This window comes from Rattus norvegicus, chromosome 13, assembly GCF_021556685.1.
Source record: "Rattus norvegicus strain SHRSP/BbbUtx chromosome 13, alternate assembly SHRSP_T2T, whole genome shotgun sequence".
In the NCBI taxonomy this organism is placed as follows: domain Eukaryota; kingdom Metazoa; phylum Chordata; class Mammalia; order Rodentia; family Muridae; genus Rattus; species Rattus norvegicus.
The window spans coordinates 75,112,247-75,124,740 of NC_141546.1; the positions used below are offsets into that span (position 1 = coordinate 75,112,247).

The 12,494-nt window shown below is 40.0% G+C and overlaps 1 protein-coding gene across 10 annotated transcripts in view; it reads right to left on the reverse strand.

The window, feature by feature from the left end:
- The window catches only part of Rabgap1l (RAB GTPase activating protein 1-like), a 595,723-nt gene that overhangs the window by 82,866 nt on the left and 500,363 nt on the right, over positions 1–12,494 (reverse strand). The window contains exon 1 of one of the 10 annotated variants that reach the window (XM_087580939.1): positions 2,816–2,981. Coding sequence (XP_087437065.1) covers positions 2,816–2,926 — 111 coding nt within the window. The 5' untranslated portion in view covers positions 2,927–2,981. 10 annotated transcript variants of the gene reach the window in all.

The following is a 12,494-nucleotide window of genomic DNA, read 5'->3' on the forward strand; positions in this document are numbered from 1 at the left end:
AATTATAGAAAATACCTACTCCTGTATTAAATATCTAAATCTCTTTCAAAAAGGCCAAGAAGACAGTCCTTCCTGTAAGTTAAAAAGGGTATCATCACCTGCTTCAAATCAGTTCATACTAAAGAAAGTCTAAGGAATTTTTTCACATGATTTTGAGGGTTCATCTCAAACAAAGCAAAAAAGAATCACCATGGAATGTAGAACCAAAAGGAAATGGCTCAGGGGTAAGGGTTCTAGCCTCCCAGCCTGGTGACCTGAGTGGCCCCCAGGGCAGTAGGGAGACAAGTGGCTCCCAAAGTGGTCCTCTCATCTTTCCACACACCCCACCCCACACACAAAATGAATAAATTAAATGTAACTTTTGTGGATCTAGTTTTGAGACAGAGTCTCACTATAGCCCTGCTGGCCTGTCTCTCACACTGAAGCCTGTCTCTGCTTCCTCAGTTCTGGGATTAATCATGTGCCAACAAGCCTGGCTAAAATATAATTTTTATTTAAAAGTTTTGTATCCAAAGAAATATTCCATGCCTTTTACATGGAGCTTTTCGTATCAGCAATTCTACATCAACTATTCATAAATTACTGACAAATGGAGTGGGTCTTAGGAAGTGCATTACTCATTACTATTCAGTCATGCAGCCAGTCAGTCACGCTCCCATGCGCTCTCTCCAACATGCCCTCCTCTCCCTCCAAACACAGGAATACAATGTCTTATTTTTATTGAGCAGTGAGATGTTCCCTGTGACTCGGGAGCTCTGTATCTCTTCAGCTCCTCTGACCTCTCCATTAAGTATGCTCGGCCATTTTACTTCTGCTAGTTGGCTGAGTGCTTGCCTTTGTGTTATGAGGAACCAAAGCCGGGCGGTTAACAGGCGAGCACTCTGTCACTGAGCTACATCCACACACGCGTCTGTGTTTGCTTCCTCTCCGCCTGGTCTGAAAGCTCCTGTAAGTTTAGAAGAGTCTGCTCAGGAGGATCTTGGCAAAACCATCACAAAGAAACAAAAACCCTTCTGAATTCTTTGGGTAAATTCTTATAATGGACTATTATGAAATTAATGGATATAATGAAATTTAAATGTTTAGGACTTTCTTACTCTGATTCATCATATATGTGTTGGTAGGTAATCAACTTCATGAAATGTATTTAATCATAAATTGAAACTGTGGGGCTGGGGAAATGGCTCATCGGTTAAGAGCATTTTTGTTTTGTTTTGTTTTGTTTTTATAAGAGGACCCAGGCTTGATTCCCAGCACTCACATGTTGGCTCACATCCATCCATAAATCCAGTTGCAGGGGATCTGATGCCCTCTTCTGACCTCCCTGACCACCAGGCACATAAATGATATATAGACATACATGCAGACAAAGCATGCATGCTCGCACACACACACACACACACACACACACACACACACACACACACACACACACACACTAAAATAAATCTAAAGCAAATTAAAAAATAAAAATTATGTTTATTTTACTAAAGCATGTCATTGGCCAGATGATTCTCCTCATAAGAACCTCCAGAAGCATACTATGGTTTTACTTTTGCTTTATCCATTTAGTTATTTATGCTGCATTTAGGAACTGTGACAGAAGTGGAGAGGCTAATGACCTCACCTCTCTGGGTCCTCTAGAACGTTTTTAGATGATTATGTATGTCTAAGTTATTATTTTAATATAATCATATTGTGGTACAAAAATTTTTAAAAATCCGTTAATATCATTAGAGAACTAATCAGTGGCCCATTCCTTTCTCTTCCCCCATTATCTTACTTTTTTTAAAAAAATAGTTTACTCAGATCAGCAGCTAAATGTTGAAATATTACATCTGGTTGGTAAAACCTTTAAGTCTCTGAATCAATCCAGAATTCGTCACTTTATCTTTTTCATAGTAATTTACTACTTTGAAAAAAAAACTGTCACATTGTGATTTAGTGGTTCTGTGCCTTAAAACAGAGAAGTGGGGTTCACATTGGTAAGCTTTCAACTGTCACGATAAACTTCTTTCCTTCCTTCCTTCCTTTCTTCCTCCCCTTCCTTTCCGCCCACCCTTCCTTCCTTCCTTCTTTCCTTCCTTCCTTCCTTCCTTCCTTCCTTCCTTCCTTCCTTCCTTCCTTCCTTCCTTCCTTCCTTCCGCAAAGAGCACTGCTACCAAACAGGGCAACAGCACAGGTGCACTTAGGAGACTGCGTCACAGACAGGGATCACTCTATGAGCCTCCCTGGCCAGCAAAGAGGGAACAACAAACATTGTAACAACATTGTTTTCTATCCTGCCAGAATGCACATGCCAAGACTATAAGAAGGCAGAAAAATAAAAAATGAATGTTTTTTACAAATATTAAATCAAAACTAAAATTCTCCAAGAAGTTAGTTTGTTCTAGTTCTCCCTGGAGATCATATAAGACCGGAAAGCTATTTGGTTTCTATTTACAAAGCGATTTGATTCAATTTACAAAAGTGACATGGCCCACTGAAAGAACTGTTCTACTTCAAAGAGACTGAACGGAATGTGTGAAACTGTAGCTAGTTTCATAACAGTCATACACAGACACAAAGCAAAGTGGTACTTGGCATTATAAAACTCTTCTTAACCTCACTACAGTAGTATTTAAAGCATATTACCGACATATAACAATGTTTATTTATTAAACAAACCCACTGAAAGCCTGCAGACCTTGCTGTGGCCTGTAATACAGTCAACAGCAGCGTTTCTGATTACAAGAACCTACCCTTCTCTTGCTATAGAAGGTGCCCATTACTTTACAGAAAGAGAAGCCAGTGCAGTGTGTAAGGCGCCACCTACCATGGACCTGGGCTTGCTGATGGCCACCAGGCTAGTGAGGAAGTCTTCATCATGCAGCTGGCTGAAAACATGGGCATCATAGGCTACCATAATGGAGATTTCTTCCATCATCTTGCCAGCTGGCTTCTCCACAGCCGCAGCTGCTGCCCCAGCTCCAGACCAGACTATCCAGGGAAAAACTCCTACGGCAGCTCAGTGCTAATGCACACACCCACCTGAGAGCCAGGGGCTGAGTGATAAAATCCAGAGGGAAAGAGGAGGAAAAAGAAAAGGCAGCTGCTATCACAGACTTGCCTAGTAATTCACCCCCAATGGAAAACAAGAGGTCTCTTATCTACTCAGGAAGTGTACACCATAAACACCTGCATTCTCAACACAGCACATGAGAACTTCAGGTTCGGGAATCTTCTTCACACTTCAAAACACAGAAAGAAAGGTTTCCTTACTAGAAATATCCTATATGAAATTCATCCAAAACAAAAGCTGATTTATGTTATGTCCTTGGTAATTCAGATAGTTTCGAACAGTTCATCTCTTCATTGTTATTTACATGAGGATTCTTCTTGGAAGAAAAGTAACTTTTCTTAAAGCAATCAGTGCATATGTTTTCTTATTCTTAGAATTTATAGAATTCTTGGTGCAGTTAAAGTTTATCTCCTGAAGTCGGAAGCGGGGAAAAAGAATCCTTTCTCCCTCTGAGTATTTCTGTTAAAAAAAAGTACCAAAATATAAAAATGAAACAATTCATTTGGGACATCAATACTAGTTGATAATAATTTTCCTTTCTCCCACTAAAAATACAAATATCTAATGTGATTCTGGAGAAACATGAGGATCTCATTTACAAAATGTTTTTCTCCCTGATGATAAGTATGATTAGTCCTTTTATATCTAAAGTTTTCTTTTAATTACTTAGACCAGCAGATAGTCACAAACTATCCATTCCTTAGTCCCACAAGTGGTTTTGGAGGACAGCTGAAGATGGTAAGCAGGCTGTAAGTTTTCAAGAAGGGAAGTTCTCTCAATTTCCAAGATAAATGACACACGCTTATTCCATGCACAGTGTGGGTAAAGAAAACAGGAGGTAGGAACTTTCTCCAAAAGCAGGTTACCTGCTGTGCCTGTATCTGCCCTAAGTATTCTCAGTACTACAGTACTGAGAAGTATTTTCTCTTAGTATTAAACATTAGTTAGGTGACATCTGTTAAAATAAAAGACGATACAGCTATGTGTTGTGGTCTTTAGGCTTTATCGCCAATACCAGGATTATGTTATCTATATTTGCTGGGTTGTGAGAAAATGGGTAAACAAATTCAGAATAAAATCTAGTGTCTATCTTCCCAGGTTTTCCTAAAATTTTTCATATTCCATAGCATGTCTACTTAATGAGTATCATCTTGTGCCATTTAAATGTGACCGTGGGAGCTCTGCAACTCCTGTATGAGTTCTGTGGTAAAAGCACCTGCTCTCAGAAGGGCAAACATCTCTTGCTAGGGAATGGCCAAGTCTAATAGGCTTAAACAGAAAATGCGATATCTTAAATAAATTCTCATGATTAAAACAACTTCAAGCTGTGTGTGACCCTTCCGGGAGCCAGTAAAGCACTTTTACTTCATTTCCCCACAATGCAGCTTTGTGTGTAGAGGATTACTTTCATTAAGAATTTCCCAGCACATTTATCTTAAAGATGACTAGCCAAATAGAAATGAAAAGACAGTCAGGACTCGGGACATCATGAACTATCCGGGCAGTCCATACCTTCTGAACTCCTTTTTATCTTTTCAGTAGTATTTAAAGATAGCGTGGACCTCGTCCTATCTTCATCCGTGCAGCAGACTGGGAGATTTACCTTGCAGCGCGGCTGTCTGGACGGAGAGCCAAACCAACTGCTTTCCTACTTTCCTTTCTCAGAGGCTCAGCGTTTCCACTCTGATAATCTGAATAGCTCTGACAAAGACACCTGTTGTGAAAGGTAACCAAACTACTTCCCATCATGCCTTTCTTTGTGCTGGCAACCGCCCAGGGGCAAACAAGAATTATAACCTCATTTGAGCAGTCCCCTCTGTGCCCAGCGAGAACACATTTAGAGAAACAATAGGTAATCTTCTTCGTTAAGAACACAAGTCCCACAGGGCAAAAAGCACAAGGGAAAAACAGCAGCCCCAAGCACAAAGGTGCTGCATATTCAACTTAAGACTTAGGGATCAGAGTATCTGTGCAGGAATCGATTTAGACAACAACTCAAGGCTGTAAAGATAGTTTTAACTTTACATAAATGGTGGGTGGTTTTCTCAGATAAACAATTCTATAAACTCATAACTTACTTCCTTCAAGAATCCTCTAACAGCCACAGAGACTAGAGTACTACTGACATTTCATTTCTAAATCCAAAAATGCCTTTCCTGTCCACCACAGTGCTTAATTTTTATTTATTTATTTGTTTATTTATTTATTTTGAGCAACACTGACTAGGATTTCTAACCTCCTTCTTTATATTTTTGCCGTTCTTAAATATTTCTTAAACTATACACTCTGGGTCGTGCTAGGAAACCAAGTTTTTTCTTTACATAAACAAAATGCATGCTCTTTGAAAACTGATGATCTCTTCGGAAAACTTGCTCCTGGACCATTTTTTCTCTTTTCCAAGACATTTTCTACTGTCTCTGGAGCGTTCTGCTAACATCCCCCGCCCCCCAACTTGAGCAGCTTTTGTTCACTGTCCTGTTTATGACTAGCCTTCAGTTCCACCACATACCTTCTTGAGGCTTACCCCTGCCCACTTGGGTGACTGAAACCCACTGGATTATCTCAGGAGGGTTCCTGCAGTTCCAAACCTCACACTATGCCACTGAAATGGTGGTGGGTAGAGAATTACCTGTGACCAAAGATGCAAGTGCTGAGGACAGCACCACTTAGAGAAGCTGTGTATCAACAGGCAGCAGAATGCAAGGCTCTCCTGGTAAACACCAGTCCCCAGTTCAAACAGGATACAGAGCTGTCCGCAGGACAACTCATTGAAACTTAGGTTTCAGTTTCCTCTTGGTTGTGTAAATTGAGAGGGGCTGACTAGATCAGTGGTTTCCCCAGTATGCAGGAAAAGCAAAAGCAATGTGTTTGGTTTCCATCCACTAAATGGGCTAAGTGGGGGATTTCAAAGACAGCATGCCTTTTAAATCTCTATCAGAATAAAGAGCAAAGGGCAACGTGAAATCTAGGTATTAAGAAAGTCCCCAGAGTTGTTAAGTGTTTCAATAAATGCAGTCTACTTTGATAGACAACTGGAGATTTTCTAATACCAAGAAAAAGAGATTCAATGAAAAAGCAATTCTGACATGTTCAGAGCCAGAGAGAGTTTTTCCACAAGTGTTAATGTTTTACAATTCAATCGCCAAACCTTTTTAAGTTAACACACAAAGCAACGGTTTTCCTTATGGCCTGTGGTACAAAAGCCTTCGTGCCTTTTTAAATCACACCCTCCGGCACTGCCAGGCCGGAGGTCCCTTGCCGGGGGTCTGCTGCTTTCTTCCCACTTGATTTTATGCCACACTATTCCATAACTGGTTTTTGTTTTTTTTGTTTTGGTTTTTTTGTTTGTTTGTTTGTTTCTTTCCTTCCTTCTCCCTTAAAATCTTCCTCCTTCTCCCATGGTTTGTCTTCTACATTCGTAATCACTCACCCACATGTAGGTACAGATGTTTCTACATGGCACACATGCGTATAAACAGAGATTTGAATCTGGAACCGTGGTTTTAAATGCTGTTTTAAGGTGAACTGAGGGGATAATTTGCTCTGGAGGCTGCTGCCCCCCCCCCAAGTCATCTTTCTAAAACTATGCTTGTAAAACAAAACCACATTTGTTTCGTACTAAATAAGTCCAAGCTGAATAGCACATTTGAGCCTTCCAAGATCATCTATTCTGAAGTGCCATAGTTAGACACAGGAACAGCAAAATGAAACTTAGGGAAAACCTAAACACAATGACCTTTCTCCAGTGCAGTGATCTCTCAGATACAGCACGGCAAGAATTTGATTGTGAAAATAGCACTTTGTTATCCACCAAGAAGCAAACAATTAAGAAACTGATCCTGCCTCCAAAGAAAATTCTCTCACCTCCTGAGTGTGCCTGCAAAGACTCTTCTCAGTCTCAGGTTCTACCTGTTGAACACGCTCATCATGACTACCATAAAACCAGGTCAGATGGAAAGGAGAACAAAATAGCCCAGGTAGAATACAGCCCAGAGGGCAGAGGGCAGAGCCCCAGAGAAAACTGCTGCTTCTACTTTGTGACCCTTACCCCTCATACTTGGTTTTAGGTGTTCAGGACTTCATGTTAAGGGATCTCCCAAACCATGAAATGTCATAGGGCTGATATCAAAATGAGGTAAGATGATGAGCTCTTTTGCTAATCACCAAAACAGTATTTCTATCTATACTTAGGAGTGCACATTACAAAATCCAAGCTCTGCAAGACCAGAACAAAAAGATACAGAACAATGAGAAACCCTAGAGAGAAACAAGAAAGCTTTCTAGAGTACTAACCATTTTCACAGAGTGGAAAGCTGCTAGGACAAAGGTTAGAGAAACCTTAGTACTCTTAAACATTATACAGAGATAAGGAAAGAAAACCATTATTCTAGTGTTGAATTCCAGCCATTCAGCTCATTATCTTCCCTATCTTTGTTAGCAAATGCTAAGCAAATGCAAACATAGAAAACCGACCCCGAGGCATTAAGTGAGAAAAGAAAACTAGAGGACACAAATACCTGTTTGACAGGCTCACTAGAAAGCCTCCTGCCTCATTTGCATCTTACCACAAAGAAAGGGTGAGGCAAAGTCCAGAGGAGGAAAGAGTGTCCCTAACCAACAACCCAGCTTCCCTTCTCAATTAAAACACTAAAATCCAGAGCAAACATATCCAAATTAAACTTGACCTCATCAGCAACAAATATGCTAAGTGACCTTACACATTCACTGATACTTGCTTTCCTTTTGAACAAAGACTATTTCAGACCCACCATAGTCCTTCCAGCAGAGTTCAACCGAATTCAACTTACAAGTGACTTTACCTTAATTTCTACAATATTTAGTGATTTAATATACTTTACTAAGTAGCCAAAGCAAATATTCTAAGCTATGTATGGCAGCCATGTTTTCCCACAAGACCCTGACAGGATTGGTCTAGGGAACATAGGGCTTTGTTCAGGTGCTTACTGGTCCCAGGCTCTCTCCACCTTGTAGGTCTTCTTTCCTAAACCAAAAGCAAATCCAAACCCTCAAGACAAACACCATAAAAAAATTAGTAGCATTGCTAAAGATAGTAATAGTGAATTATGCTCAATAGAGATTAAAGCAATCTTATTCGTGGCAATTGTGTACTTGCTAGTTTTTGCTTTTTTTTTTTTTTTTTTTTTTTTGTCAACTGGGTATAAGTTAGAGTCATCTGAGAATAGAGAACCGCAGAAAACAGAATGTCCAGCACCAGATTGGCCTGAGTGCAAAGCCTGTTGGTCATTTTCCTGATTAATGATTAATGTAAGAGGATCCAGCTTATTGTGAGAGATGCCACTAGGTTATAGGAGAAAGAAGGCTAAGAATGCCATTAAGGAGTCATGTAAGCAGCACTCGTCCATGGCCTCTGCTTCAGTTCCTGGTTCAGGGTCCCTCCTGAATCCCTTCCTTGACTTCCTTCTGTAATGGAGTATGACCCACTAGTGTGAGCTGAAATGAACCCTTTCCTCCCCAAGTTGCTTTTTTTTGGTCATTGTATTTTATCACAGAAATAGAAATCTTAGCGAGGTTAATAATATACAAAATAAAATACCCAGGAATAAAGTTAACCAAAGAAGTCAAAGAGCCCTATAATGAAAACTCTAAAACATTGACAAAAAAATTGAAGACATATAGCTTTCTTAGGTTTGAAGGATAAATATTGTTCAATGTTCATGCTACTTAAAGAGATCTACAGATTTAATTTCATAAAACAAATGACATGCTATTAAAAAAAACTAGACAAAAACAATTCTAGATTTATTTTGTTTTTTGATTTTTCAAGACAGGGTTTCTGTGTGAGGACCTGTTTATCCTTGAACTTGATCTGTAGACCAGGCTGGCCTCGAACTCAGAGATCCACATGCCTCTGCCTCCTGAATGGTGAGAGTAAGGCTTTTTTTGACAGGCTTTTTCCCCCTGATTTTTATTTTTCTACATACACATGCACTGAATAGCACAAGCAATTTTGGGCAAAAAGAGAAAACTAGGATGTTTACAGCAGCACTATTCACAAGAGCCAAAAATGGAATCAATCTAAGTGTCCACCAACTGATGTAACTAAAGAAAATGTGGACCACAGGCACAATGGAATATTAATCAGCCATAAAAAGAAATAAATCTGCTATTTGGGAGCACAAAGCAGGGACAAGATATAACTAGGCTAAATAAATAAGTCAGGTACAGAAAGACAAAGTACCATAAGGCATCTACAAAACACGATGTCATGGAAGCTGAGAGGAGAATGGTGGTTACTAGGGCGCTGATGCAGTGCCTTGAGAGTGGCTGGGAAAAGCTGCTCACTGGGCACTGCTCACTGGGCACTGCTCATTGGGCACTAACCACAGTAAGGGAAGCTCAGAGGATCTGGTTGCTTACACAATAGAGTGACAACAGATACTATATACCACATATTTCAAATAGCTAGAAGAAAGATTTCAAATATTAACAGCATAAAGAAGCAATAAATGATGAGTGGAGGGATGGCTCAGCAGTTACCACTGGCTGCTCCTCCAGAGAACCTGGGTTCAGTTTCTAGCATCCACATGGACGTTCACAATTATCTGTAACTCTAGTTCCTGGAGGTCCAGAGCTCTTTTTGGCCTCTATGGGTACAGAATGAAGATGGTACACATATACATGCAGGCAAATAAAACACAGAGTAAATACAAATGAAAAAGTAATTTTTAAAAAAAATTCTAAATATTTAAGGAGATCATATACTTAAACGGGCTTAAAAATTATACCATGTAGCTGGCCATGGTGGAACATATATTTAATCCCAACAATCAGGGTACAGAGGCAGGTGGATCTCCATGAGTTCAAGACCTATTCACTATGTAGACATTGTAGTGAGTTCCAGGCTAGCTGCATCTGGAACCAAAGGAGGACCAGCTATAGTAAGACCATCTCAAAACAAAAGCGTCATACATGGTATATGTGATTCAAAACATCACATGATACCTATGTACATGTAATCTTTAGATATTAATTTTTAAAATTAAGCAAAGAAAAACAACCAAGAAGACAAAGAAAAGGCATTGCATATCGAGTCCCCCCAGTTCTCCTTCAGACATTTACTCTTTGTAGCCACTACTGCATGTGAGAGCATCCTAACGACAGACACAGATGAACCCTGTCAGCAATGACTGAGACAGGCAAGAGGTGGTGCAAGGGAACTCTGCAGTGGGAATCAGTCTCTTCCTTATCCTCTCTACTAACAGAATTTAATCAATTACTTTTTATTAAATTGAGCAGTTGTGGCAAGAACAGGGAACAAAGAGAGCATCTGCTGAATAATGATATTCGGCAAAACACCATTACTATGGGCTCTCATGTGGAAATAAATCATCCTTCTTTATAATTGCACTGTAATATGGCCTTTCGCTGCTCATTTGTACCTCAGAGTCAGAAGAAAGATCCTGTGAGATAGTTCGGAGTCACAGCTTATCCTGAAGCTTGGCATTGAACAACAAAACTACTAACTCACTCCTTTTCAAAGGTGACAAGAAGTTTGGGTTAGGGGTGCCCGGATGAAAGGGAAAAGTAAAATATAGCTAACTGTGGGCCTGGGGAACTCAGTGACGTGACTTCTGCTCATGGTCACACAACACGTGAGGTGGTTTCGTTATTCTCATTGTAAGAGGCTCTCTGACTTAAGAGTTCAAACAGTTTCGGGGGTGGGGGTGGAAAAGCTCAGGGTTTTCCCTGTCTCTGTCAGGTTCATCCCAAGTACAAGCAGAAGAAAGGTTCATTCAATTTGTATTTGCATTTTTCTGTTCATTTGTTGGTTTTGTTTTGTTTTTGAGACAGGGTCTCACTGTAGCCTTGGCCTGGAACTTGCTAGAACAGATCAGCTGGCAGGCTTCCTCTCACTGCCTCCAGAGTGTGATATTACAGGCCTGCATCACCATGTCAAGTTTTTTTGTCTTTTTTATTGTGGTTATTATTATTAAATATCTCCTTAAATAACAGTTTTTGAGTGTGATTTGTATGTGTGTGTTGCCTGCACATATATGTATGCATGCATATATTTATGTATATATGTATGTATGTATATGTATACATATATAATTACATGCATGCCTAGTGCTCACAGAAGCACATAGAGGGTGCCAGATTCCCTGAAACTGGAATTACAGACAGTTGTGGGTTGCCATGTGGGTGCTAGGAATCAAAACCAGATCCACTGGAAGAATAGCCAGTGCTCTTAACTACAGAGCCATCTCTCCACCCCCACTTTTTTCAATCCATTTAAAAATGTTTAAAGATTGGTTCATTTTATTTTATGTATATGTATTTGTCTGAATAAATGCATGTACATTACATGTGTACTTGCAGAGATCAGAAGTTAGCACTGGATCCCTGGAACTGGAGTTACGAATGGTTATAGACCTCCATGTGGGTGCTGATAACTGAACCTGGGGCCTCTGCGGGAGCAGCGAGTGCATTTAACAGCTGAGCCATCTCTGCAGTCCCTCAACTCACTTTTCAACAGTCAATACTATTTTGCTTTAGTATATCATTATATACTTTAAAAATGTTAACTGAAAACATAAGTATCCAATATTATTTATATGGTATTGCCAAATATAAAGAAAAAGAAGACTGCAGGCAAGCCGTGCATTTCCCCTCCAGTTACTGATTAACGGCACATCAACAGGCTGTGCTACAGCAGAGAGGTAGGAGTGAAGTGGATGGCAGTTAAAAGACAGCTTTGTGGTCTGCTTTAAGAGTCAGTCAACTGCCTAATGCGCCAAGAAAAAAATATTTTTAAAGATTTTATTTATATATTTGTGCCTACCTGAGTTCATGTGTACTAGATGCATGCAAGTGTCCAAAGAAGCCAGAAGAGGGCACTAGGTCCTCAGGAAGAGGAATTACAGATGGTTGTGCGCACTCATGTGAGCGCTAAGGTAACTCCTGAGCCATCTCCAGTTCACAATATATAGTTTTTAAAGACATTTAAAATGTGTACGAATATTTTGCTTACATGTATGAAAGTGCACCACGTGTGTGTCTGGCAGTACCTGCAGAAGGCATTAGATTCCCCTGGAGTGGAAGTTAGAGATAGTTGTGAGCAACCATGTAGGTGCTGGAACTGAACTCCATCTCTGCAAGAGCAGCCAGTGCTCTCAACTGCTGAAACCTCTTTCCATTCGCAAGTTTTAACAGCAGTGATGACGGCCATGCAAAAGGCAAGAACACTTTACCCACTGAATGACAACTTACGTGTAAGTTAATTTTTTGTTTTGTTTTTTAAACATTTATTTATCTAATTTATTAGAGTACACTGTATAGCTGTCTTCAGACACACTATAAGAGGGCTTTTGATCCCATTGTAGATGGTTGTGAACCACCATGTGGTTGCTAGGAATTGAACTCAAGACTTTGTGACCAGCAGTCAGTGCTC